Raw genomic sequence first — 27,978 nt, 5'->3', positions numbered from 1 at the left:
TCTCCCGCGCCTTTCCGGGCCCACACGCGCCTCGTCCTCTCTCTCCCTATATTTCTTCCCTCACTGTCTCTCACTCATACCCCTTTTTCTCTCTTCCTATCACGCCAATCTGATCTCCAAAACTCCAAACAATGCAGCAACAGCGCCACCACCACCAGTCACATTTCTCCGCCTCAGGCCCCACCACCCCTTTCGGGTCCACCGCCGTGGCACCCACCGCCAGCTCCGAAGCCAAGCGCGGCAAGAGGCGAGGCAGTTACAACTGCGGCCGGTGTGGCCAGCCCAAGAAGGGCCACTCCTGCCACCTACCCGCCGCCGATGAATCCTTCGTCGCTGATGTTCCGTCTTCGTCCGATCTCTCCGTACCCCCTCTGCCTCCACGTAAGCCCTACTCCCACCTCCGCCGAGCGCTGTCGTTCGACGACGACGTTGATAGCTCTGGATGGGGCGGAGGAGGTGGCGGCGATTTTGACTCACCGGATCCCGACTCCGATGAGATCGATGACCTTGTGGTGGATTCGGAGTCGGGTACGGGTTTATGCGGTCTGCCTGCGAGCTGTCTTTGGGATATTTTGAAGAGGCTGCCGCCGCCGGAGCTGTTGTCGGCGGCAATGGTGTGCAAGGGGTGGAGGGAGACGACAAGGAGGCTGTGGAAGGCTGCGGAAATGCTTAGGATTAGGGTTCCGGCGAGGGCTCAGGTCGGGCTTGTTGGATCGGTGTTGCAAAAGTGCCCGGGCCTCGTTAACCTCTCTCTTAGAATGGAAAGGTATTATTGCCTTTTGTCGAGAGGCTACTCTTCTCTCTCTCTCTCTCTCTCTCTCGCTCTCGCTCTCTCTGTTTCAGATCTAGGGGTTTATCGAACAGATCTGGTTACAGCAATGGAGTTTACAGAATAAAATCTAAAATGAAGAAATGGAACACGATCTGAACTCTGAGTTTAATAATATTCAAATGAAATTGAAGAAAGAACAAACAGCTAAAACGAAATGGGGTTTGATAAGTGCCATGAATAGAGCATTATACCGTAAGCATTTGATCTATTATGATTTGATCCACGCAGCATTGATTTCAAAACCGGCAAGTTACACTGAATGCTAGAATCAAATAATGTTGAAAATGGTGCATTGCATTTGGGATATAATCTTTGAATAATTTGCTGTTGCAGTGATGTGGATGCAACATTGCTGGCCTGGATCACATTTTCATGCCCAAATCTTGAATTCCTGGAGATCACTACTTCTGAAACGGCTATCAATCGAATCACCGGGTACGATTATCTTCTTCTATAGCTCGAGTGCATTCATGTTTGTTTGCTGTATTAAACTTTTCACTGCTGTTTCTGTTGGGCATTTAGATTGGTGTTGGCTATTTTCTGTTTCCTACTCATTGTTGTGTAGTGTGGATTAGATAATAGTGATAGTTATATGGTGCAAGGTGCCAAACCAATGCTTGTGATGGCTGATTAGTTCAATCCATTCTGTGACTTTAAAAATACAGTGATGAGCTGGGTCGTTTTGTTGCTGATAGAAGATTACTGAAAAGCCTTAAGATGGAAGGTTGTTCTAATTTAGGCGGATTTGCTCTTTCTTCATCAAGTCTTTCTACAATTTGGCTTTCTGGTCTTCACTCCCTTTCTAAGATGGTGATTCTTTTTCTCTTTCCTTTTTGTCTCTCATGCATTGTTGTTTTCTTTCTGCCTTTCATTTGTTGTTAAAGTGACTTCTCTCTTACTTATGCACATTCCTTTTTCACAGGTTTTTAATTGCCCCAATCTAAAAGAGATTTCTGTAGACTTTTCTAGCCATGAAAATGATAATACGGATCTTGTCACCATGGTTGATGCTCTGGGAAGGAACTGCCCAAGGTTACAAAACATACACATTGCATCAATCCAGCTTTCCAATGCTGTTGTTCTTGCCCTTACAGCTGCACAATTAAGGTTTGCTGCTGAATTTGTTTTGAGGCCGATGGACTACTGCATTTCTTGGTTACATTTTTTTTTAATCACTGCACAATTAGTCTCATGAAGATTTCTCTGTTCATTTCATTATCCAGGGGGTTGAGAATGCTTTCACTTGTTCTTGGATCTGATATCACTGATGCTTCTGTTGCTGCCATTGCTTCAAGTTACCCAAACTTAGAATTGCTTGACCTGAGTGGGTATGTTTTCAGTCCTATGGTTTAATTGCATTTGATTGTTTTTACTTAAGCTATGATTGCCTGATATGTGTAATATTTAAGTACAGTGTTTCCTTTTAAATAAATTTCTGTTAAGACTTTTGTGAATAAAGTTTAATGCTCTGTAAAAGAAAGCGCCATCTATAGACTTTTGTGAACTGGACTCAAATAATATAGTGACGCCCCTTATGATCCCAGGCCTTGAAGAGTGGCCATTCATTTAATTCTCAAGATGTAATGTTTGACTCTGCATTTTGATTACAGATCTAGCATCACTGATAGTGGCATTGGAATGATTTGCAACGTGTTCCCTGATACTCTTTCAAGACTACTGGTTGCTCTTTGTCCTAACATCAGTGCAAGTAATCACCTAGTCCAGAGACTCAAAGATTTTTTGGTTTCACATAAACTTTTGTTCACTAACTACTGTCTGTAAATTTCAGGTTTTATTCAATTCGCCACAGCTCAACTGCCTCTTCTTGAACTCCTGGACTGTGGCATGACCATATGTGATCCCAACTCTCTGGATTCAACATCCGAGGAAACCACTGGCTTTGAATTGGCCCAAACATCCAATGCTAAAGTACACCTTAGTTACCAGAAGCTGATCATTAAACATGGCCGGCTGAAAAAACTCAGCTTGTGGGGCTGTTCTGGCTTAGATGTGAGGCTCTTAAACTAAAAAAAGTTAGTTGTGTTTTTGTATCGCTTCTCTGATGGATCTTATTTATTCAATCTGAATGCAGGCTCTATATTTAAACTGCCCTGAACTTAAAGATCTGAATTTGAATTCTTGCAAAAATTTGTACCCAGGTACGGAATTTGATCTCCCGACTTGTCGCCTATGACATGTTTTTCTATCAAGTTTTCTGTCATTTATTTGCATAGTTAAGTGATTGTTGTTTGTATTTATCCAGAGAGATTGGTGCTTCAGTGCCCCAATGTAGAAAATGTGCATGCATCAGGTTGTCAAGAATTGTTTATTGGGGCCATCCAGAGCCAGGTAGTTTTAAATTCCCTACTTCTGTTTGGCATCTGAGAAAACTAACCTAGGAAATGTAGATATTTCTCTAAAATTTGATACGTTCAAAGAAAGTGATTTGGAAAGTTGCTAATCTTGTATTTTTGTTGTCTTTGTTTGTAGGTCAATAATAACTTTGCTGGTGTGGATAGCTTATTACCATGTAAGCGTCTAGCCGATGGCTCAAAGAGGGTTCGGGTGCCACATTTTCTTAGTGCACAGGTAACAATCTACAGCTTCTCTTTAAACTGGCTGCAAAAGGATCTCATGCTATACATATCTGTAAACATTGTGGTTCATGTTTCTTTTTGCAGTCATCCGACGACGATAAGAAGCGAAGAAGGGTTGAGAGGCCGAAATGCAATGTGCTTGTGTTCTGAATCTGATCACATGTCCTGGGACATTCCCGTTGCTCGTTTGTTGCCATACTGGTTTCCCAAGGCTGCTGTATTTTTGTAAACAGTAACTTTTATATTTGAACCTAATCATTGTAGGGGGCTGGTGCCTTGTAGAATTGCCTTTCCTTGAAGGCAACTGGATGATGATTTAGGTTCAAACTGATGATAGTCCAAGACTCCAAATTGGAGGGACGCATTAAATTAATTAGCCCAACTAGGATTTACAAACCTCATTTCAAATAAATTGTTTATGTTTCAACCATGAACCATTTTGTTTTCTAGTTCATGTTCCAGCTGAACCATTTGTTGGGTTAAGGCTATCTTTACTTCTATCTGTCTAAGAAAATATATTCAATTAGTTTTATTTATACTTTATATTTTTTTATTTTTCTCAAAGTATCCCTAAAAAACTCATAAATTGCAGAAGCATACGTTTATGTGGTAGACAATGTTTGGGGCGGGGCACAAAAGCATCAAAATGTTAATTCCCGGGAAAACAAGAAAAAAGGAAAAAAGAAAAAAGAAAAAAAACACGGTGGTTCGTAACTAAAGACTAACAAAAAAGAGTACGGTGTACCGTGTACGTGGGTTTTCAGTAAACCTTCTCCAACTCCGAGATGGAGAAGTGAAGTATATTAATGTCACTGAACATCCTTATTTTGTCCTTATATTGTTTGGGCGACGACAAGATTCTCCTCTCTACTTCGTATTTTCTCAAAAACTCTCTCCTTTTACCGTTTTAATAAGTTTCTCTCTCTGGGTGTTTTGTGATTCGGCCATGGAGGTGTCTCTGTCTTCAGCAACCTCGAGAGCTTACACATATAACTCATCACCAGGTCTCTCTTTTCTATCTTCTGATTTATCTTCCCATGGTTTTCATACAATTTTATGATTTATCTTTTGTGATGGCATGATTCTAATAGTATAGAAATATCCACCTGTTTAATTCCAGACTGATACTCTTTTTTTTTTCCCCCGATGATTTTTTTGATAAAATCAGGAAATTGTTGTAATTAAACTCAAAATTTTATCATTCTGCACCAGCTATTGTTAATTAATATGACACAGAAGAAACTGCAACATAATTTCATAAAGTGTTGTAAAATCAAATTGCAGTAGAAAAAACACAGGACTTCAGAAACCCAATTGAGTGGAGTTTGTGATTTGCTTATCTGCAGAGCCGTTTCTGCTTAAAAGAGTGAAACTTCCTACTTGGGATCGTCATTTATTGTCCCTCTCTCCAACCAGAGTAAGACCGCAACCTTTATTTGCTCAAACTGGACCCCACTATACTAAGGATAAATCTGTGAAGGTTTGCAAATGCTCTTTCTGTTTGGGTGATTTTTAAGTCTAATTTTCTCTCTATGGGTTTCGTTTGGTTGATACTCTGTGTTTCCTCTACAGGTTGTATGTTGTCTAAAGAGGGAAGCTACCGTAGTCGTTGAGGGCAGGTATGCCATCTTCGGAGTTGCAAGCTATAACTCGCATATGTGTTTGCTTTCTGTCTCATGGGTGGTATTTTTGTACAGAAAATGGCCATTGCATTTGATGGTTAAACTAAAGCTAAATAAAACTTTTCTGTTTATTTTGTGATGTGTATATACATATTTGTTTAAGCATTCTACTGCTTTTGATATATGTTGTTTCTGTTTCCTTTAAGGTGTATAGATGAAGTATACGATGCTTTGGCCGAACGCCTTGTTCCTACAGCAGCAGCAATGTCAAATCCAAATTTGAAGTAAGTTCTAGCTTCTGATTGGCAAATATAAATGGGAATGCATCTGAATTTACACTTTCCAGTAATTTTTGCTCAAATTTTATTTGCTCCTTTCTTATTGTATGCTATAATCTTTAGAGAACAGGGACCGTGAACTGTTTGAATTTTTTTATTGTCTGACTTATTTTGGTATGGCTTTTACCTTTTTGAATTGTATTTGATTATCAAGTAGTTTTTCCTTGTTACTCTTCAAAGTTATCTATCTGCCTCAACTACTATGCTGCTATGCAGGTATATTGTTGGTTTGGCTGGGTCTCCTGGATCTGGAAAGAGCACTATTGCATCTGAAGTAGTGCGACGTGTAAACAGATTATGGCCCCAGAAAGCTTGTGCTTTGGATTCTCAAGTTAGTCCTCCAGACGTGGCTAAAGTTATTCCCATGGATGGGTTCCATCTTTATTGTTCCCAGCTGGATGCAATGGAGGTTAGCCTTCTGATATTTTAATTTTGTTTTTCATCGTTTGATGCTCTAGTTGTGGATGGTAGTCCTAGCATAGATTCTAAAAACTGTTTAAGCATAAAATTATTGAACATTTAGTAAGCTTAAGATATAATTGGGGGAACATGATGATTTGTTAGAAACTAGTTTTACTAACATCAAGAACTAACTTGCAGTGATTATCAGAAAAGAATCTTTTCAGATACACGAATGATGATTTGATTACATATATGTGGATCATAAAGTAAGCCAAAGTTATAAAATTTGATTAACCTGTCTTCTTAAAATGCATCTAGCTGTAAATGATACAACTATTGTTGTAGCAGTTATCCAGTATTGAGTAACAACTTACTACTGATTTGCTCAACCATATAATGTTGGTTGATTTATAAGCTCTGCAGTGGTGCACTATGCTGTGTCACTTTCCAAGCCATGGACCAAATTTTTGGTTGAAACAACATTTATTTGGCTTCCATTTTGCATAATTAGATATTTAAAAGTCGATTTGTCCTTGTATGCCAGCACATGAATATATTACAAAACATTATAGGTGATAAAAATATTTTCAGTCCTAATTTTATGTAATGTGCTAACATTTTAGAATCCTGAGGAAGCTCATGCAAGGAGGGGAGGTGAGGTTTCTATATTCTGTGATTGATTGATTAACACCTTGAAAGCATTAAAGCTTTGATCTTACAAATTGGTGATTCAGCTCCATGGACCTTTAACCCTGAGCTACTACTCAAGTCTCTCAAGACTCTGAGAAGTCAGGTAATTAGTTGATACTCTTAACTTATGTGATCGCCTCAAGTTTAGGATATGTGATGCATTCTAAAAGGAAGATTGTTTCAGGGATCAGTTTATGCACCGTCATTTGACCATGGTGTTGGTGATCCAGTAGAAGATGATATCTTTGTGAGCCTTCAGTGAGTAATCTGTTCCTTTCACATAAGTTGCCTTCTTAATACCAGCTAAAGAATTAGGTGGGTTGCGAACAATTATAGACATGGCTGATGTAAAAGCTGAAGAAACCTGGGAGCCTAAACAATTTATAACAATATTTGTTGGAAATAATGGATTGAAAGTAGTAAAAACCAGTGAACTGACGTGAACAATTTGGGATGCCAAGAACTTTAAGCCTTATAGATGATCTTACAATTATGTTGTTTTGATTCTTACATGTTTGATGAATCCTTTGTGTGTCTTTGCAGACATAAAGTGGTCATAGTAGAAGGAAATTATTTATTGTTAGATGATGGGATTTGGAAGGAAATATCAGCCATGTTCGATGAGAAGTGGTAAGCCGCAGGTTCTCAAAGGCTATTTTTTTGTGTGCAAAATTGTATGTTAAAGAGATCAGATGGTATGGTTTGGCCTTACCTCTCAGATTGTGATTTTTGATCATTATGATATTTCACTGGCCTCTGTTTGAGTCTTTGATATGCATACCTTATCCGATCATTTATGTTTTTGAAGACTGAAACTTAAGTGTTGGTCACTTAAGGCTATTGTTTGTTGCTTTTCCCTGCAAGGTTTGTTGAGATTGACATTGATAAAGCTATGGAACGAGTTCGAATGAGACACATCTTAACGGGTATGTAATCCTTAGTTTTTAGACACCTAGTTCTTGGAAATGAATCTGGGGGAAAATGACATGTTTTGATTGCTTTCTTTGAATTGCAGGAAAGCCCCCAGATGTTGCTAAATGGCGGGTAAGTTCTTCATCATGTTCAGAGCCATGAATTTTCATTATGGGGTTAGTCAATAAGACGTTGCATATGACCTTTAATTGTAGATTGAGTACAACGACCGGCCAAATGCTGAGAAAGTAAACAAATCAAAGAAGAATGCCGATTTGATAATTAGGTCAATCGACTATTGAAGCCGGAAGGCGATCCGCCGTGCTGGTCGTACCAGTAAACGAAGCTTTGGTTGTCTTATCTGTTTTTCATCCAATTTATGCAAACTCAAGTCCTAAAAAGTATGAAAGTGTTCGAAGAACATCAAATAAACCATTTAATAAAGAGAGTTTTGTATGCAATTTATCTCTACCATGTGAAAGGAATGTTGATTGCTTGGTTATTGAATCGGATTCAAAAGATGTAGTTGACGCTATTAAGAAGACTGGTGTCGCCATTCCCTGGAGACTTTAGGGTATTATTAAGGAGATTTGGAGGAAGTCTTATTTGTTCTCCTGTATCTCCTGGAGCTGGGTTTCGCGTATTGCGAATCGAGCGAGCTGCCCATGCGGCAGCAGCTTCGGCCTCTGAGGGGGTGAGACATTTGAGTTGGGCTTTCCAGCCTCCTCCCTCTTTGGTTTTGGTTTTCACAAGTGATGGCCTCCCTGGCCCCCCTGTCCCGCGGGTGCCCTTCTCCTGCTTTTAGTTTCTGGAGGTCTCTTCCTACCTGTTTTGCTTCCCTGTTGTATTTTGCCTTTGTTTTGTTGTCCCGCCTTTGGGCTTTTCTCTAATGAAGTTTTATCTTGACAAAAAAAAGAAGAGGAGTTTAACTTATACCATTTAACCCTTCCCATACAATCCACCATTTTACTTCTTTTGACATAACATGATAAAGGATAGAGTTAAGTTTTTAATTTTTTATAATACGAGTGATATTCTAATTTAATTTAATCTAAATTATGGTGAAGGAGATTCGATCACAGAGTAGGAGGCACATCCGCTCTAGTCAATCGTCAATTTAGTTAATACCATGTCTGCTAGAATTAAAATGTTAATTAGCTTAGAAACAGCAAATCCCTTTCGAAAGTCTAAAGCAATAAATCTAGCAAGGAAAAAGAATGGGCATGCATATAAATGCTCCATTAACATCCACATGCTCATGTTCCCTTAAAAAACGACGTCCTGGTGCATCCCAATTAATATTTCTTTAATACACAGAAAAAGACCATACATAAAAATAATTGAAGGATCAAAATTAAAAACAACACACATTACTTAAATGCGACAAAATTAATTAACTGGTACGTTACATTATTATGCTTAAGCAAGCCATTATTGCAACACTAAACAAAGCAAACCCCAAGCCCCGTCCTTGGACGTACTTCAAACTTAAGATCCAGTTTTAATGGTTCTGTCTGGCCATGATTTTAAAAAAAAAAATTAAACTCAAAATATATGTATCTCATATTCAATAATTACACATATATCAAACCATAAACATTAATTAATCAATCTTAGAAACAAACATATCCATTTCATCACCCAAACATGCTGCTCAATCCATCTGCGCGTTGCGCCGTGTTTGGTGGTTTTGGTTTATTGCAGCCACCGCGACGAGATCGAAGGAGCAGGCTGTGGGATTCATTGCTAAGTGCTTTTAGCTTCTGTTCTTGCATTTCTCCATGGCCCTTGGTGCTGAAAAAATCATTCCAGAGTTTTAACTAAATCATGAAAAATTGATAGGATAATCAAGATTAATGGTGGTTAATTATGTCTATGCCATTGAAGATTAGATACTAACCCAGCCCAACAGCCTCTTTGCCCTTCATTATGCGCAATCTCTTGCATGACTCAACAAACATCCTGCTTGCATGAAAGGAAAACAAATGAGAAGTTTTTTTGACAAATAATAATTTTATTATTGATTTGCATGAGCTAGCTTGCTAGCTAGAGTAGAGAAATAGTGAACTTACTCCCAGGGGACATCGCCAACCAGCATCCAATCACCATCCTTGTCTTCATATGTTGGAATGTAATCAGAACCCTTGAGCACATCCATCAGCTTGCTTTCATTCATGAAATCCTTCATTCCTTGGGATCCACAGTTTCCTTCAATCATTGCAATTTTTTTTTTGCTTCCCAAGTATCAGAATAATTGAAATTTGTTCCATATATATATTTGGCTTAATTAAAAGTTAATTACTAATTACCGATGGTGAAGGAGCTGAACATTTTGGCTAGGGCATCAGAGAGCTCAGGGTAACTCTTGTACATCTTCAAGTCCACTTTGCGAAGGTAGGGTGCGCCATCCATGCTCACCTTCACCAACGTCACTGCATTGCTGCCGCCCTTGCTGTGCTCACTTTCTTTATCACTCGGGCTCTTTTGCAACGCCGTGAACATGTTCTTTCGGAACGACCGCACCGGTGGCCAGCCCACAACTTGTGCCCTATATATTAATAAATATTACTTTTCCATTATAATTAATCTGACCATAATCAACATCATTAACAATATACTACTATATAGCTGGGTTTTTTTTTTTTTTGGTATGAAGATCCAATTATAATTCTATTACAATAACTTTGTGCAAGATCTAATGTCTTAATTTCCTTTTCAATTCTTTTTTGTATGAATTCTAAGTGTCTAAAATTACACATATGAAAGCAAATCTAAAGCTCAGTTTTATATCCTGGAAATTAAAAAAAAAGAAAAAAGAAAACATGTATTTCAAACTAGAACAATTTTACACATCGATATCTTTAGCCCCTTGATTAGATTTCTAGTCACACAATAAATAATTTTAGCTAGTAGAAATAAATAATTTTAAAATCACATCAACAGGTAAATATTAATTATTAACTATAGAGACATACAAGGCTACATAAATGGCATCACTTATACACACAAGGGAGTAATTTTTTTATGTTCCATGTGTATTGAATGGTACACCAATATGTGGTGTACCCGTAACATACAAAAATTTCTCTTCACAAGTACCATCAATTATTATATGGCAAAAACAACAAGCATTCGCACATGCGTACATACTTACTTAAAAATAAAAATAAATAAATAAATAAAACAAAAAACAGTGATATTATCATTATCATCATCAACGACTTACTTGGCTGGAGGCTTTGCAGGATCAGCAGCTGGGAGATCAAGGTTGTTGTCCTTGTTGGTCTTGGACTTTTCAGTGACATCTTTCCCAGTAATTATTGCCTGCTCCTTAGAATTAGAAAGGTTAAGCTTCAAATCCACACAGCTTGTCTCACAGCTGATCTCATCCTCACTGCTCTCAGTTTCAGAGAACCCTCTCTTCCTCATAGTCACCGCCGCCGCTTGATCTCCTTCATGGCTTCCACCATTTCCTGGTAACCCTAGCCTCAGCTCCGTCTCTTCAAACCCCATCTGAAGATAATGATCACCTTAATTACACCCTTAACTCTTGATTATTAATGTCTCTCTTTCTCTTTCTCTCTTGCTGATTAAAAAACAAAAACTCACTCTGTCTTTCTATATAGCTGGTTTGGCTTAGCTTGTGGTGGTTCTAGTAGTGCAGAAATAATTATAGTGGGGAAGGGAGGGAAGGAAGGAGGGTCTGTTTGGGCTGCGTCGGTATTAATATGCGAATGGGTGCACTGTACACCCGGAAATGGGTCAGTGACACGTGGCAGGCTGTGTGAGCTGTCTTCTACAACCTTGCTGGGCTACGTGACGACACCACTGTGTGTGATGTTATCTATCCTATGATTCTTGTGTGGAGGGCGTGGATCGTGGACGCTGCACTCTCTGGACAAACCTATATATTTATATATATTGGCTTCTTTCTTTTGCCAATTGATTTTCACTGCTTGCTTCCAATACAATATTCATCTTGGGCTCCACTATCTATCAAATTCAATTATATATATATAACATTGCTGAATCTGAAATATATGCAAAAATAACTCATTAAAATTACGAAAAAAGAAGTTTATGCGTATTCGTCAGATTATGACTTGTTTGGTGTTAAGGAAGAATGACTCCTTTACATGTAAAGAGCCAAATATTTTTTGCATTATAATGATCTCGAGTATGAAAAACAAGGGTTACAACTTGCACCCAGGTTAATCATTTGAATAAATTTCTTAATTTTTAATTAGTACTTTGAAGATTCATGTCATGAGCTAGCTACGTAAAGGGGGCCATCAACCAAGATTTTGGTCATAGATTATTGTGTAGATGTGCAAGTGCAAGCATCGGATCAGTAAGTTTAAGAGCTCAAGAAATTCAGTCACCAATTTCATCTTTCTTGGAAGGGGAGATCCAGCTGGGTCTATTACCAACTAGGGCAATTTATTCTAACCTCTTCACTCTTTAGGGCTACCTCTCCCCCTCTTAGGGAGGGAGCAACAACAATTCTCTAATCCCAAACGTCCCCTTTAGCTCAATTTTTGATAACTCATTTCTTTATCGGATTCAACTTAAACTTAAAATAAGTGGTGTAAATTTTGTATTTGTGTTTCTGAAAGTTTCAAACTAATTAATTAGAGTAATTTACACATCGTCTCATGCTCATGCTCGCTTAGTTCACTCTCTCTACTGTATTTATAATCTATGGATGAACTGACAAATGAAAAAATGAAATCTTCTTCTTCATTCCCTCTCCCTGTGATCTCATATCTGACTTCTTACTCTTTCTTATCCTCTTCCTGAGATACCTGAGCCATGATATTTCTACAAAATGCTGGAAGTTGTTCCTTTCTTTAAATTTATATGTAGCAAGATATATGGATGGGTTTAATTTCTTAGACGGAATGTATATGGCTGACAATCATTTAAACATCATGAATTAATCCATAAGAATTGATAAGTGACAACTTGATCTAAATGTTGATGGTCCTCTAACTCGTTTCTAAATAAATTAATATTCCTTCGCGGTCCCTTAAGGAAACAATCAATGAGAGAAGAATTATTCTAAAATTCCTGGCCAGAAGGACTTATCGAATTTAATGTGAATAATTATTTAGAGGTAGACGTCTCACTTATTCACCACCAAATGATGTATCTAAAATCCATGTTTCGAACCACCAAGAGTGGCCCAGTGGGTTGTCCGCCATTTGAGTAAGACTTTGGGGTTTAGATGGGTTTGCTCCCTAATTCGAGTCCTAGCAGTTGCAATACTTGGTGGCCAGCGGCAAGTTTAGTTCCGCGAGTGGGGATTAGTCGAGGTGCGCACTAGCTGGCATGGACACCTCATGGTACTTACCAAAAATCTATGTTTAGTTATAGAGCATTTCTAATCGATATGTCAAATTGTCACATAAACATGTAATGATGAAAATTGAAGGTTAAAGCTGCTCCAACCGAGTAGTCAAATCCTACATGGATTTGAAGGCTGAAAGAGATATGTCAAAAATAACATATCAAAAAACTTGATGTCAAATATTATTTTAATGAACCGCACTATCATTTACCCTTTTTTAAAAAACTTTATGCATTATGTAGGCCCAATTTTTTTTTTAAAAATATAATAAAATAATATGATATTTAGCATTTTGGGTGGAGTTACATTTTTTCCAAAGTATCAAATTGCCACATAAGCTATCAAATTCAAATTTAACATTTAACATTTGACATCTCCAATATAAGATAAAATATCCAACAACATTTGGTGAATCAAAAGGGGTCAAATTAATTGATTTTCATGTCGTATAATTATTATATATACACCATGCCATGCCTTGGTGTTTCCTCTACTCCACCATATTGTTGGCCAAACATGCTAAAAGTAAATGTTGGGTTGTACCCTTTTATGGTATCTATGGCTATGTGATACATATACATATCGCTTCACCAAAAGAAATTGTTGGAAGAAAAGCAAAAAGTTGTGCAATTATTTGACAGGCACTCTTAACTGTTTGTTGTTAGGCCAATATGTGTGGTGTTTGATCTGTCTTGATGTTACTCCAAAATTGTATGTACCCATCGCGGCCGTGTTCGTTTATAATTATACTTTGTGAAGATTGTTACAGTTAATTGTTTGTTACGTGTGCGTAATTAATAATTCCTAATCGTAGATGCATGTAAATTTCACAATAAAAACTGCACGCATCTATAATGCAAGAGTCAGTTACTTAAATGCCCCTACACGCCACTAACCCTACCCCTAACCTTGTTGATAAGGTATTCAAAAATGTTTTGCAGCTGGTAAACAATGATTTATAGATACTAATTTATAGTTGAGGAAGAAAAATGGTATAATAAATCTTGTTTTTGATTGGTTGAGTTTAGAAGGGAGTGGGACTGTCGTGCAAAATTGAATTGAAATTGGATTTGGGCCCACAAGAGTCGCCATGTGAAGTTGTTGGGTCTGTCACCCTAAGCGTCAAACCCGATTCCATGTGCGGCGCTGCAGGGCATCCCACTGAGACTCACCTTCTCTTAAATTAATTTAATACAAATTTATAAATAAACCCAATCCTAGACATGTATTTATAAAAAAATCCAAGCACTATTTAAACATAGAAACACACCCAAAATCAACCCAAACGTCAACTTTTTGGGTGTGTTTATAAATGGGTTTTGAGTGTGTGTAATGATGGGTTTTGGGTGTGTTTATATGTTTAAATAGTGCTTGGGTTTTTTTATAATTTCAACCCCCATTTTGGGTGTTTTAGTGAAACTCCCTTAATTTAATTCTTCTTCTTATTATCCTTCTTTTTTAATTTCCCCTCCTAAACTCAATTAATTAAAGAATGCCATGAGACCAAAACTGAGGCATTGACCCATTGACCATGCATCCATTTTCAACTTCATAAATTCCTCTCTTATCTCTTCTTGCTCACAAACTGATCCACCCAAGCCCAGCCAGATGCTTAGAGATAGATCTTCTCATCCAGAGAAGATAGATTACATTAATATATAATTTTTGAGATACAATAATACAAGCAATCTGAGGAGAAAAGACTCGAAGAAATGATTTCGGATGCAAAGATAATTTCTTTTAAATACTTGAGCTACAAACTCTTTATATATATACACACACAACATATATATTGATGCGCGGAATAACCATATAATTAACAAAAAAAGGTATAATGAAACACCCATCTGTCCAAATGCTAATGATCCGTAATCATTTGTAATTCAATCATCACATTTTTCTCTTCTTTATATCTAATTTTAGTTTATTTTCTTGGGTGCAATACTTAATCAATGATTATAAATCATGGGCAGTGCTAGTTTATTCCATCTTTAAAAAAAAAATTAATTAATTTTTTTCCCGTTCACCACACAACCAGAACTTGTTTATTCGTTGGACGGTGGTCTGTTATAAGATGCATGTTAAAAAGAGAGAGTCAAATAGTTTTGGGATTAGGGTTTGAAGCAACAAGTGGTCAACAACACAATGTAAACATGTTCGTTATACATACCAATATATATATTTCCTCCATTTAAATTTCGATGAACATGCAGCCATGCAGCCTCATGCATGCAACACATGCTAATCAGCGTATGGATCCACCGTTTACAATTTAATTTGGCCCTTTTTTTTTTTAATTATATATATAAATAAGATTATCAAAGCAACAGTTTAACATGCACCAAAAGATTCTCGAATTACTTGTTATATATGCAAGCATACGATAGTCGGTCATAGACCAAGTTTAATTTCACACCTAGGTTACAAAGTGTGAACACATTCTGTATTCATTACTAGCTGCAGGTAGCCAACGTTACGTAATATCTGTACACACGCATGGGTGCTTTTAAACCGTACCTTAATGTAAATGAGTGTCAGAAAACATCAACGACTGACATCGATCCATGCTTAACGGGGGCGATTGTAGATAACACAGCTCATCATATCTAATTGAGTGATGCTATATATTGTACGTATAATAATGTATGAGTATGACAAGTTGCGAGAAGAGACATGACATAAATGATGGGCATGGCGTCGTGGCATGTCATATGGATGCATGATGGATATAGGACCACCATGCATGTTAATATTTGTACGTAAGAAGGCAGTTGGCAAATGCATAGCAAACAAAGACAGAGTGGGCCATAGAGCAAGGAATTGGAGCCAGGGACATCTCTTCGGGTAGTAGGGAGAATGGGCCTTCTCAGCTTCTCTTTGAAACCCCAAAAAGTCCGAAACTTCAAATATTTGCACCCACGTGTGGGACCTGGCCCACATGGATCATATCAACGTCAATCTTATCATGTCACACGTGTGAGTACAATTGCTGATTGGTACGTACGAACCCATATGCATGCTGGTTTATGATTTATATTAGAGTTGTATTTTTCATGCATTAATTACAATGGCAAAATCAAAATGTAGGTGCGTGCATAAACTTTTATCGGGAGGGGAATCGAACTCGGGGGTAACAAAGTGGGCACAATATTATTAGTCAACTAACTTAATTCACGAGTCACGCCTATGGGGCATAAACTTGATGACCGTGAAATTGACAAAGATTAGAAAGGCGGTAGACCCTGAACTCTTGTCATGTCTGTACTGTGGTCCATGCATGCAAATGTTAAGCATTAGCTAGGGTTTTTATTATTACAATAAATTAAATTAATTACGGGGCCTCAAATGTAGCTCAATTGTGACACTTGTCTTTGTCCGTTGCTCCTCTTTTATGCATGGCTATCAATTCTGAGTTGTCTTCTTGGTGTGTGTGCAGTGCGTGTTCATATTTCCCTGTCGAAAAACTCAAACTTTGCTGGCCAATTCCAAGAGTTGCTTCAAACCAGCTAGGTTGTGTCGGTGTCTGTTAGGGTTTTCTTTTTTCTTTTCCATTTTCATTTGTTGGAACTTGGAATACTAGACTCAGCATAACATATTGGGAAGTAGCTGCTAGGCCTAGGCCAAGATCACGTTCAAAGATTAAACAACTTGGCAAAATTAATTGATACCCAGATGATCCATGGAAAAGTTGCTTCACATACAAGACAAGGCTCTACTTTCTATTCCATTTTTTTCATAACTCATGACTTTATTTCTATTGCTTGGAACTGCCCAGATTATATATATACATGCACGAATATGTGGTCATTTTCACCGTCAACATATACTTTATGTTTCACCAAATCCACAGATCCATAGTGCATTGCATCTAAAGGCATAAATTCTTTAAAAAAAAACTTCCAACTCGGCTGCGTGAGAGAGACTTTTGTGCAATGAGGTGTATGCTCTCAGTCCAGCTGTAGAAGATACACACACTCTTAGCTCGCTGGAAAAGACACGCTTATGTGCAACGAGATGTATACTCTTAGTCTAATTGTAGATGACACGCTTTTGCGCAACGAGGTGGAAGACAAGTAGCATTGTAGTTTTCAGAATATATAGTCATATATTGTGATAAGTTAATTCATTGATTAACTTTTAGTAGGAACTACAATATTACACGATCGTGAATAAAAAAGAAAACGAAAGAGAAAGAAGCAAAAGTGTTTCCAAAGGTACTTAAGTCATGTGTTGCTAAAGCTTCTATTGAACATATTTATGGAGATTAATTGTAACTCAATTATAATATGCTTTACTTAAATTATGATTTATGTCTCGTTAAAACATTTAATTGTGTGCTTATAATTTTCATAACTACTAATATACTATTTTTAAAATATAATTATATATTTATATGGGTTTTATAATTATTTTGGTGCAACCACCCGAAGTTCGATTAGGGTTGAGGCAAAGAGAGAGAACGGGAATGGTAAGCTGACCCTACCACATGAAATCCCACATGTCATGTAACCACAGGCCAATAAATATTCCGTCCCACTTATCTCTACCCACATGGCCAATGCCTTTCCAATCAACAACATCCACGTGGGGCCGTTTGCAGTCACATGGGCTGTTTTCCGTTTCATCCTCCTGATCCAACGGTCTTCGTATCGGCAGTCCCAAGGCCCACTCGAAGAGCCCATCAGAGCCGTCCATGATCGGTCCACGGTCTTCAATACATCGGCTTTGTTGGTCCCTCCTTTGTCCCCCTCCCATTGGGCACCAAACTGCACGGTGTTCCTCATGTGAGTAGCATCCATATCTTCACCTGTCTGACCCAAACCAAGAAAATCGATCTACCACCCACAACCAATCAATTAAAAATAAAATTATTACCATATTAAAAAAATGTAATAAAATTAAAGAGAAATGCTAAGGATTATCCTCCACAAGTGAGTGAGTGACTCTCAACCAATGCATTGTGATTCTTACATGTATCCATGACTCTAAGTTGTTCATTCACAGAAAATTCTTAGGTTCAACTATTGGATCACGTCACCTATTCAATCGTATTCACAAGCTTTTCTATGTGTTGGTCTAACCCAGCTCCTTATTGGTCTCATCTCTCTGAGTGTGTTATCATGTACGTTAGACGGATTTGCAAGAACTTATCTCCACTAGCGTGTGGGTAAACACGGCTCAAAATTGAACTCACTCTAGTAAGACTATTTTGTATCACACTTATGAATCATATTTTGAAACACATTTCTACACAGTAATCTCACATTTTACTTATGTCGGAGATGGGATCTATACAATGTGATGCACAAATGTTATTCATGTAGCATTTCTAATCGAATAATCAACAAGGTACAGAGCGTGTAGGCCCCACTTTGAAATTCCAGTATGTCCAATTGTCGACCTGTGGTTGGTCATTGAACTAACGCGTGGGGGACAAGCATGTGATGTTACCATTTATCAGAATAATGAGTGAATCTCATCCATGCACCATGGAAAAAGAAAATCACCTAAATATTTCTTGTCCCTCTCACAATTCAGACTGCATCCTATAAAAGTCTGAGTGCCATCAACTCTTTTTCATCAACAAAACCAAATCAAACTTCAACTCCACCTGACTGAAATACACAAATCTTAGAGCAACAGAAGCACATTTTTCTCTCTCATTTTTCCACTGCTAGGTCTGCAATCTGCTAACTAAACAAGGGTTGTAGCAAATCGATTAAGATGGAAGGGTCAGTGAAATATGAGAACAATGAGGACCAGCTCAATTTCAAGGCAACTGAGCTGAGATTGGGATTGCCTGGAAGCACAGAAGAGCCTGAGAACAAACAAGCAGCAACACCTCCTCTTCCTAGGAACAACAAGAGGTCATCACCCGATCCAACGGCGGAGGAGTGTTGTACAAATTCTGATCACATAGATGCCCCTCCCACCAAGTAAGCAATTCATATATAAACTCTAAACAAAACCAATTACAAAAAAATATATGGATTACGAATTTTGTTTTATGTTAATGTTTTGAGAAAGTTTAATTAATTATGTTTTGGTTACTGAAATGTGTGCAGGGCACAAATAGTTGGGTGGCCTCCAGTGAGATCTTATAGGAAAAACAGCATGCAAGCAAGAAAGCCAGAGGCTTACGTGAAAGTAAGCGTCGATGGAGCTCCTTATCTGAGGAAGATTGATCTCAAGGTTTACAAGAGCTACCCAGAACTCCTCAAGGCCTTGGAGAACATGTTCAACCTCTCCAATATTGGAAACTACTCAGAGACACAAGGCTACATTAATGGATCTGACTTTGCTCCTACTTATGAAGATAAGGATGGTGACTGGATGCTTGTTGGAGATGTCCCATGGAAGTAAGTTCTTTTTTCTTTTGATTAGATATCTCTTCGGTTTCCTTTCGCGTTCGATATCTTAAAAATTCGTAACTCATGAGATTTTTTGTTGTTGCTTGCAGTATGTTTGTGTCTTCCTGCAAAAGGCTGAGAATCATGAAAGGAACTGAAGCTAGAGGATTGACTTCTTGTTTCTGAAAACAACCACACACAAGGTGTTAAAGAAAGACAAATATATATGCATTAAGGAGACGCATGGAACTCCTTAATTTTGCTTGGGTTCTCCAACAATTGCTGAGAATTTGAGGTTACTACAGAAAAGACACAGACGGATATAAGTAACTCAGGATACATTTTTATTTTCCCCTTTCAAAATCAATATGTAAAGAAAAAGTACTGGAACTTGTTAGTTGAGATCAAATTGTACAGAAGATGAAATGTTCCATTTATCTTAATAATAGGGTTATAAATTATATGTAACAATAAGATTACACCAAGTCTAAATATACATCTGTTTTGTGTAATTAAATTGATAATATGCGCGATTTCGATGTTAAAATTCTAAATTGTAACGGCATTGGGCAAGTTCCAGATGAATGGATTGCAAATTAATTAGCAGCACATCATATAAATTGCAAAATATAGGATACAAAACTACAGAATCAAAGCCGAATTCTTCAGTATCTCCACCAAAAAATGATAATCTATACATAAATTATCCCTTTGACACTGGTTTCCTACAATACAAGTAGTACCGCAAGCACTTAGAAAGGCGAAAAATCATCCCCAGCAAATATATTTGAGTGCATCTTAAGATCTTGGTCATTAAGGGTCCCCATTCTTGAATCCAGTATAGCAAGTTGGGACTTCACCCATGGCGGATTGTACCGGCCTTCAATCCACAAGGCTTCTCCAGTATCTTTATGCTTAAAATCAGGATATTTTGGGTTCCTCTGAAAATCACAAAACAAATTTAAGAATAAACAAGTCTGACTTCACATATTTTTATCAAAATCTGAACAAACAGCAGATGATATGAGTGCATAGTGCATTTAAAACTTGGGTATCACAGTAGCTCTCACTCAGATAAGCTTAATTTTATCATCAACCATGAACTACATATGGCATACACCTAGCATGAAAAGCTGTAATTTGTAACATTTCATTCCCAATCATTTTGTAGTACCACAGCTCATCCATTATAGTTTTCTCTCAGTTATGTAGTATAATACTAGTTTTCAGGCACTGGAAATTCCAAATTTGGTTTGATAAATACGGTGAGGTGATGATGTTCATGCATTGAGCTAAGACCAAATCAGAAAACAGAGTTTCTTCTTGTCATTTCCCAACAGTGTTTTTGCACGTGTGCACACACACAAGCACCTCTGCTCAAACATTTTTAGGCCATACAAAAACAAGAAAAGATATTAGATGCAACTTTTTATAGTGATTGCATGAAGTACCTTGGTCTTCCTATTATCCCACCAGTCCACTGGATTAGCAAAAAAGGCTTGCCACAATTCTTGTGTGGTTTCTGTACTGTTTTTTGCGGCACCGTTGCCAGTATTTCTAACTGCAAGAAAAAAAGAAAAACAATGAGAAAGAGCGCTACCCCTGATCTTATCAAGACATAAAACATTACTGAAGATATGACTTGCCTGCTGTAATTGAATCAGAGTCATGATCATTCAAAACCAATGATGAAAAGCCCTTCTCAACAAAATTCAGTTGCTGAACAACTACCTGCAGAATAACAATTAAAAAAAATGAAATCATTATCTAAAATAAAACACAAACAAACTAGAAGAACAAAACTAAAAATAACAAATAAAAAAGACCACAAAGCCAAAGAACCTTATAGTAAGTCTGCTGTTTCCCTTCACTGGTTTCAACAGAATCTGTAATCAGACGACCAATGACATATATTTGATTGCCTTTCTCTACATGCTGGAAAGCAACATGCGCCATCTCATCCCAAAATGTCAAATTGATCCTGGAAAAAGAAAGAAAACCCACCTCTCATAATTAACAGACAAACATTGTGATGCGATACAAACATCAAAATTTAATAAGCACAACCACACCACACTAATTGAAAGCTTTTGAACAAAATTCTTACACAGTAGTTATCAAATTCAAAACCCAATAATTAAATGAGCATCATCAACTGCAAATCATGATAAAACCCAAAAGATTGAAGAAAATAGTACCATGAGGTGTCGGAAGATGATTTCTTGACGGCGAGGCGGGTCCAAGCGACGACCTTTCCAGAGGGAAGGTGCTTAATTTCAATGGGAAGACCGACGACGCCAATGAGGTGCACCGTATTGCACAGCTCCTTCTTCCACTGAACCTCAGCCGGTCTAGGATACGCTATGGGTACTTGAATGCTGCCGCTGCCATTGTTGTTGTACTGGTCTCTACTGTAATCCATCGAGCATTTGATATTGAAACGGCGTCGTGCGAAGGCTAAGTGGCTGTGATTGTGGTTGGAGGTTGTGGTTGGGAAAAAGGAGGGAACTTTGGGGTTTGTGAGGAAGGTTGTGCTTGTCGCTGCTGGCAGTGCTCTCTCTAACGCCATTGCTATCGGGATTTCAGGTGAAGGTGCCAAACTCCGCCGTTGTCGGATAATGCTACTATAGCACTGCGCTTATCTTAATTCTCCAAGAAGGAGGGTTCAAAGAAAAGGAAAATAACAAAAACAAAAATTCTCTCAGGGTTTGGGCCACATTATCTCAAGCAGATCTCCCATGGCGGAACCCATATATCATCTTGGGTTCAACACGTCCCGAAAGGCCCATGCATCCCCACTTTAATTTTCCAAAAGTCCTCTGAAGGCCCATCAGATTTAATGAGTTGATCAAACCCAATTAAGAAAGCCACTACGCTACGTACAAGCCCCAGTACACACAACAAACGGGTCACTCATACAATCAAAGCTAATGCGTTGGCTTGAAGTTCTGCTATGATCAACTGGCTTGTTGGCTTGAAGTTCTGCTATGATCAACTGGCTTATCTCACATGTGAGTCGATATGAAGTAGTTAAACTGTGAGTATCTAACTTAAAATCAATTGAATTTGCAGAGACTCAAGATAATTTAAACGTGGAATTGGAATTGGAAAGCAGGATGAGCTAGAAATATAGGAATTTTCACAACCTTGAACCTATTGCATTCAACAATTGGCTGTTGATGTTTTCCATCCGTACCATCTTTCTTGCTTATAGGCCTTGTAGTTGGAAGTTGGAACACATGAAAAAGTCCAGTGGCGTTTACTTTCGAAAAATGAATTTGGGCCACCAAAAGTAACTCTCAAAGCTCCCTCTCTCTCTCTCTCTCTCTCTCTCTCTCTCTCTCTCTCAATGATTTAACCTCCAATTATGATTCGGGAGAACTGAAAAAGAAGTCTCGGTTTACTTTTTTCAAACCCTAAACCCAAAAAGAGTAGCATGGTCAATTTCAGCAGGAGATGAAACACCCAGCATTTTTCAAACTAGCAACAATTATGCATTCATATTATCCCACCTCTATATTACATTCCTCTAACATACATTGATAAAAATAATAATATTTATACATACTCATCTAATCCTTTAAGAAAGTAGGCCCCACAGCCCACTGAGAAACAATGAGAGCCCCACTGGAAAAGGGCTTCCATCATTTTCCACTACCCCCACCATTGATACAAAAAAGGAGGAGCATATCAAGTGAGCTTTGACAATTCTTCTCCTTTACTTGAACCTGGCAAGACACGAAGGGGCCTGCTAGTATTTTTTTTAGGGCATTGACATCGATCCCTGTTTTGACAAAAGTTGAAATAAAAGGCAAAAAGCAACAACTATGGCATCTGACTTTGAATGCAATTTGAAGCTGAGGAAACAACTAAAGCTATGGGGGATTGGAAAACGACAAATAAGGCATGGGACCCACGAGCATCTAGTGAGTTTTTCGGTGGGACCGTAGGAATGCATACCTACCCATTTTCTGAGGTCTCTTATGAAGGAGGGTTCATTTCAGGCTTCACAACACTAGATGTGTCTGGTGGTTGTGTGTGGTAAATTGCTGAGGCCAATGAGATAGGCATGATGCAAAGAGCCTTTGATTGAAGGAACTGCATTGCAGCCCCAACATTTTCTTCCATCAGCTTAGCTACTTGCCGTTCTGTGCCATCGTTCGACCACTTATCCCATGCCGGTTGGTTTCTACCACCTTCGCCACCTTCTTCCTGTCATTAGAACAGAAGCGTGGTTGTTTAAGGAAATGGAAATAAACAAAAAACCGAGCAAATATAAAATACTTTCATTTATTACCTCAACTGAAGATAGTGGAATGTCCGTTACAAGTGGTGCTACAGCACCAGCTCCTCCCAATCTACTCATGCTCAAAACCTGTAAAGTAGATGACTTAAGCATATTAAGAAAAGAACAAAAACCTCCACTTTCTTCATCATTATAAGAAGACCAACTCCACTCTATCCCCGCACGCCTAAAAAATCAGAATAGCGATATGTTTGGGTCCTAAGTAATTGGTCAAACAGTAAAACGTAAATGGAAAGCAAAATTTGCCCTATTGCTATGTTGTTAAATGAACGAGAATAATTTTATTTGACACAAAATCTTACCAAAACAACACCCAAATTATAGGAACACTACGGCATCCAAACCCACTCTCGAAAGGAGAAACTTCCCCTATGGAATAAGCATTGGTCTAAAAATTAATGACCTTTTAAGTATAGCAAGTTTCAGTATATATTGAATGTAAAGCAACTGAAAAAGATGGGAGAAATGAGTAATAGGAATCCTATTATTTATGCGAATAAGATAGTGTGCATTGAACCTTAAATAACTCTACCTTTACTTGGAGCCTTAGGAACTTCACGTAATCCATGATTTCATCAAGCATGGCAGCTCTATCCGTCTGCACAAAACAGAAGTACATAGAATACAGTTGATGACATCTCAAGAAAATGTAACACTATGCAAATCATCCACAAAGCACCAGCATTGCAATTATTTTTCTAGAACATTTTGTCAGCTTACCAGCTTTGGAATGCCATGGTACCATGCATTGTACGTTATCACTTAAAAAGTAACAAGAAATCCCTTGTATGGAAATAGAATCGAGCTCTGTTCAACTCCTAAACCTTATCTTACGAATACAGCACCGTCCAATCCCAAACCCAAATTTTAGGCAATTAAGCAAGATTTATTATGAACTTTCTAAACAAGACCACCAGTATTTCACCACATCTAAGTTAGATTTGTTGAAATGATCACAATGCTCCAGCCAAGCAAGTCCCTTGTTTGAAACCCAAACATAACAGGGTCACAAAGAAGTTGTTCCCTCAAATGATTTCTAGTATGTTCTTAAATTGGTTTCAAAATAATTTTTTTTACTTACTTATCTTCTAAACAACTTATATCAATTTGAAGAACTAGGGAAGCAAACCTCCGCCTCATACACACACACACATAAAACAACATGTTTCTAGTGAAAGAAAATACAAAGCATGACATGAAAGGAGTGCTGCTGACCTTGTTGACACTAGGAACTAGTTCCTGCAATGCCCTGATTCTTTCTGCTATTCTCTCTCGGCGCAACTGAACAGAAAAGTTGTACATTAAGCATACAATAGCCATATAGGAGAAAGAAAGAAAAATAAAAAAGAGATTAAAAAAAAAGGTAAAATTTTAAAATGAAATATGGCTCCAAGTGCAGCCCTGAGAAAAGGTTTTATCATGATCACAATCTAGTTTATGTTTTCATAAGAATTCCATGGGATGTTCTTTTGTGTAAATGATAGCAAACTTACCCGCTCAGCGATGCTGTGTGGATCTGTGGCTTGTCCTCTTCTAGCCCGCACCCTTGGTCGCATAGCCGGTGGATGTGGTGCTGCAGCAACTGAATTGGAAATTGGTTGACCGTGGAAAACCTGCAAAATGAGACAATTTCTATTACTAGGGGCGGTAGTTGAGCTAGTTTCTCAACAATGCACCTCAGCGGAAAACCCAAAAGGTACAAGTACATCAACCATTTTGGTGGATCAATAGATGTCCAACTCTTTAAAATTCAGATATTACATGAAAATAAGACAACCTGCCGAAGTTCTGAATTCCCATAGCTACACATATACACCTACATATATTTACATACATACATACATACACACACACATACATATATATACCCACATACAGAAATATATACTTACAGTGATACACACACATACACATGTATACTTCCATATATGTATATGCATATGTATATGTGCTATCAATATAAAATTATCAACACCAGTTGTTAACATGTTGAAGTGTAGTTACAAATTATTGTTTATATGGTCCTATATATTACAAGGAAACCATAAATTTTATTCTTCGTTTGTAACAATTAAAATTAAAAATAATAGATTTCATGTTTTCTGATACTTTTTCTCTAAAATCACATGCACACCCATCACTTTTCACATGCTTCCGTTTACCCTGACTTCAGAATGCTTACAAATATTTGGCTTTTCATGACTCAAATTTGTAACTTTTTTGTTCGATTCTGGCCAGCCATTTAATTCCCATTTCTCAAGTAACCTAGAAGTGTCCTCCTGTATTTGACCCAAAATAAAAATAAAAAACTGAAGTGTCCTCTTGTATTTTACTTCTTGTCAGATAGGAGTACTTGAATCTCACCCAAATAATGAAAAACCAACTTATTATAAGTTTCCGATTGTCCTTGTTTCCTTTCGTTTGTCTAGTTGCTTATTAAGCAAACAAATAAAACCAAATTCACAAACTTATCCCCAGTAGCTCCTTTACTCAACTTAAGACCACGCAATCATCCAGCTAATATTCAATTACACACTCCAAACTCATATCACCAAAACATCTGAAAATCCATTTTATTATAATTCAATCACTAAAAAAAGTGTCAAAATTTCGAGCTAACCAAATAAAACCACCTAATCAAAAAGATTTTTTATAGGCCGAAAATCTTACATTTTTCACAGATGAACCTCTACTATCAACCATGTCGTCTCGAAACCGCTTCCCACTCCCTGAAGCCTCCTCGGGCTTCAAAAATCCAGCCTTTCCCTGCTCCAGGCTCAACCCTAACGGGAACACCGGTCCACGGTACCCACCGCCGACGGCGGATATATGGCCGGAGCCATCGCCGGAATTTAGCTGAAGCATCATCGGAGACGGAGACACCTGAGCCCCGGTCAAGCCTCCGTCGCTTCCAGCCAAATTAGCATCTGCCGAAGCAAAGTTGGGCAGGCCAAGAATTTGCTCGAGGAAATCGTCGGCCGGGGCTTCAGAGGGGTTGTTGGCCATGGTGAGTGAGAATAACAGACCGAGTCAAGCTGAGTCGGGTAGGAGAGCGAGTTAGGATTTTCAAAGAGCATCTACATGAAGAAAAAAGAGGGATAGAGAAAGCGTTGAAGTTTGCTTTGCTCTTTGCTATACGCTTTCTTCTTTCTTCAACCTCAGCAGTACTCTCTGAGAGCGAAGAGACAAAGAGGGACGAAAAGTGAAGGTGGCTTTATCTGGTTAAAAATGTTTTCTTTTTTGTAAAGGGGGCTGCATTTCCCCCAATTTACATGCCTATGCCACTGTAATAATTTATGTTTAATTCACTGTTGAGGGTTTTGTCGTTGGCGTTTGGCGGGCGACAACTTTGCCGCCCAACAGTTAAGGCCCATATCTTATAAACTTTTGGACTATTGTTTGGATTGGACCAAATATCAAAAGAATTCTCGTAAAAAACTACCTCTGCAATAGGGGTGTCAAACGGGCCAGTCCATTTAGAGTCAGCTTATTTAATAAATGAGTTATCCCAGGCCCGTTCATTTATGAAAATCGTCAATCCTAGCCCGAGCTTATGTCGGACCACTAAACAAGCCGAAATAGGCCCACACCAAATTTAACTTATTTATTGCTCTCTCTTTTTTTTGTAATTTTTTTTTACAACTTCATTTATTATATTTTACAATTATATATATACTAGCAAGATTTATTATTTGTTGAAAAAAGTGAGCAATAACTCTCTTTAAATTTAAATAAAAAATGACTACATTATGGTTTGAATTTTAAAAATTGAAACTTGAAAAACAAAATCATTATTTTATATATAAAGAAAACGTTAAATTTTAATACATATTATTAGAGAAAATAAATAAACTTGAATTTAAGATATAAGTGTAATAATATTGTGTATTATTTTCTCTAAAATAAATATAATTTAATAAATGGGCTTTAAACAGCAGGCCCGTGACTGGCCACGGACCGACTATGCCCATTGGGCTTAATTACTTTGTCTCGATACGACTCAAAGATATGGACCATGTCGTGCTGAGCCTTACTTAAGTGGGCCGTGCTCATGCCATATCTAGCCGGCTTGGTCCATCTAACACCTCTACTTTGCATCAAAGTCTTGTGTTCCATTCCCCTTTCCTCTAATATCGCTTCTCCGAAAAAAGAGTTGCCTTAAATTAATATGGGAAATTACTAATTAGCCTCAAAATATTAACTATTTTGTTTAGAGAAATTTTAGTACAAATCATTTTTGAAATGTGTAATTTTATCAACTATATGTTCCCAACTTAAGAAGATATTCTAAGTTGCATTTCTCTTCCCAACGTAGGAAACTATCATAACTTAAAATAATTCTTAATTAACATGGATGTGTGAGAGTTATGAAAGGGGTTATTACCTCTACTAGAATGAAAAAGTTCATGAGTCCCCAAAGAAAAAAAATGTAACGTTCTAAAAATAAATTGTTGTATAGGCAGAATTTACAAGTTATTAACTTTGTCCTTCTGACATCTCTACTTTGCACCGAAGTCTTGTGTTCCATTCCCCTTTCCTCTAATATCGTTTGTCCGAAAAAAGAGTTGCCTTAAATTAA

At 37.8% G+C, this 27,978-nt stretch overlaps 6 protein-coding genes across 6 annotated transcripts; 3 read left to right on the top strand and 3 right to left on the bottom strand.

The window, feature by feature from the left end:
* Window positions 1-38: 38 nt before the first annotated feature.
* On the top strand, window positions 39-3,859 carry FBL17 (RNI-like superfamily protein). Its single transcript, XM_008237104.2, has 11 exons — window positions 39-766; window positions 1,166-1,267; window positions 1,498-1,642; window positions 1,755-1,939; window positions 2,056-2,160; window positions 2,443-2,540; window positions 2,622-2,842; window positions 2,925-2,991; window positions 3,096-3,181; window positions 3,323-3,421; window positions 3,514-3,859. Exons 1-11 carry the CDS (start codon window positions 132-134, stop codon window positions 3,577-3,579), a joined length of 1,809 nt encoding a protein of 602 aa, XP_008235326.2. The 5' UTR covers window positions 39-131; the 3' UTR covers window positions 3,580-3,859.
* A 310-nt stretch (window positions 3,860-4,169) lies between these two features.
* Window positions 4,170-7,854, top strand: LOC103334166 (P-loop containing nucleoside triphosphate hydrolases superfamily protein). Its single transcript, XM_008237105.3, has 12 exons — window positions 4,170-4,433; window positions 4,776-4,909; window positions 5,002-5,048; window positions 5,258-5,335; window positions 5,606-5,798; window positions 6,415-6,445; window positions 6,526-6,584; window positions 6,666-6,739; window positions 7,025-7,111; window positions 7,346-7,407; window positions 7,497-7,525; window positions 7,609-7,854. The coding sequence occupies exons 1-12, from the start codon at window positions 4,376-4,378 to the stop codon at window positions 7,693-7,695; spliced, it is 939 nt and encodes a 312-aa protein (XP_008235327.2). The 5' UTR covers window positions 4,170-4,375; the 3' UTR covers window positions 7,696-7,854.
* Window positions 7,855-8,763: 909 nt separating this feature from the next.
* Window positions 8,764-11,286, bottom strand: LOC103334167 (auxin-induced protein AUX28-like). Its single transcript, XM_008237106.3, has 5 exons — window positions 10,620-11,286; window positions 9,703-9,941; window positions 9,466-9,601; window positions 9,294-9,355; window positions 8,764-9,187 (listed from the first exon to the last, which is right to left on the bottom strand). Exons 1-5 carry the CDS (start codon window positions 10,904-10,906, stop codon window positions 9,150-9,152), a joined length of 762 nt encoding a protein of 253 aa, XP_008235328.1. The 5' UTR covers window positions 10,907-11,286; the 3' UTR covers window positions 8,764-9,149.
* Window positions 11,287-18,322: 7,036 nt separating this feature from the next.
* LOC103334168 (auxin-induced protein 22D-like) lies at window positions 18,323-19,610 on the top strand. The gene is made up of 3 exons (XM_008237107.2): window positions 18,323-18,679; window positions 18,809-19,102; window positions 19,204-19,610. The coding sequence occupies exons 1-3, from the start codon at window positions 18,468-18,470 to the stop codon at window positions 19,277-19,279; spliced, it is 582 nt and encodes a 193-aa protein (XP_008235329.1). The 5' UTR covers window positions 18,323-18,467; the 3' UTR covers window positions 19,280-19,610.
* A 72-nt stretch (window positions 19,611-19,682) lies between these two features.
* LOC103334170 (protein OSB1, mitochondrial-like) lies at window positions 19,683-21,730 on the bottom strand. The gene is made up of 5 exons (XM_089054134.1): window positions 21,292-21,730; window positions 20,936-21,074; window positions 20,736-20,824; window positions 20,545-20,650; window positions 19,683-20,034 (listed from the first exon to the last, which is right to left on the bottom strand). Exons 1-5 carry the CDS (start codon window positions 21,660-21,662, stop codon window positions 19,846-19,848), a joined length of 894 nt encoding a protein of 297 aa, XP_088910260.1. The 5' UTR covers window positions 21,663-21,730; the 3' UTR covers window positions 19,683-19,845.
* An 834-nt stretch (window positions 21,731-22,564) lies between these two features.
* On the bottom strand, window positions 22,565-26,616 carry LOC103334171 (basic helix-loop-helix (bHLH) DNA-binding superfamily protein). Its single transcript, XM_008237109.3, has 6 exons — window positions 26,070-26,616; window positions 24,893-25,012; window positions 24,615-24,680; window positions 23,932-23,997; window positions 23,391-23,468; window positions 22,565-23,305 (listed from the first exon to the last, which is right to left on the bottom strand). Exons 1-6 carry the CDS (start codon window positions 26,403-26,405, stop codon window positions 23,075-23,077), a joined length of 897 nt encoding a protein of 298 aa, XP_008235331.1. The 5' UTR covers window positions 26,406-26,616; the 3' UTR covers window positions 22,565-23,074.
* Between the last annotated feature and the right edge of the window lie 1,362 nt (window positions 26,617-27,978).

Source organism: Prunus mume, linkage group LG6 (assembly GCF_029339155.1).
Source record: "Prunus mume cultivar Tortuosa linkage group LG6, ASM2933915v1, whole genome shotgun sequence".
NCBI classification, from domain to species: Eukaryota; Viridiplantae; Streptophyta; class Magnoliopsida; order Rosales; family Rosaceae; genus Prunus; species Prunus mume.
This window is presented reverse-complemented; position numbering and strand designations above follow the sequence as displayed.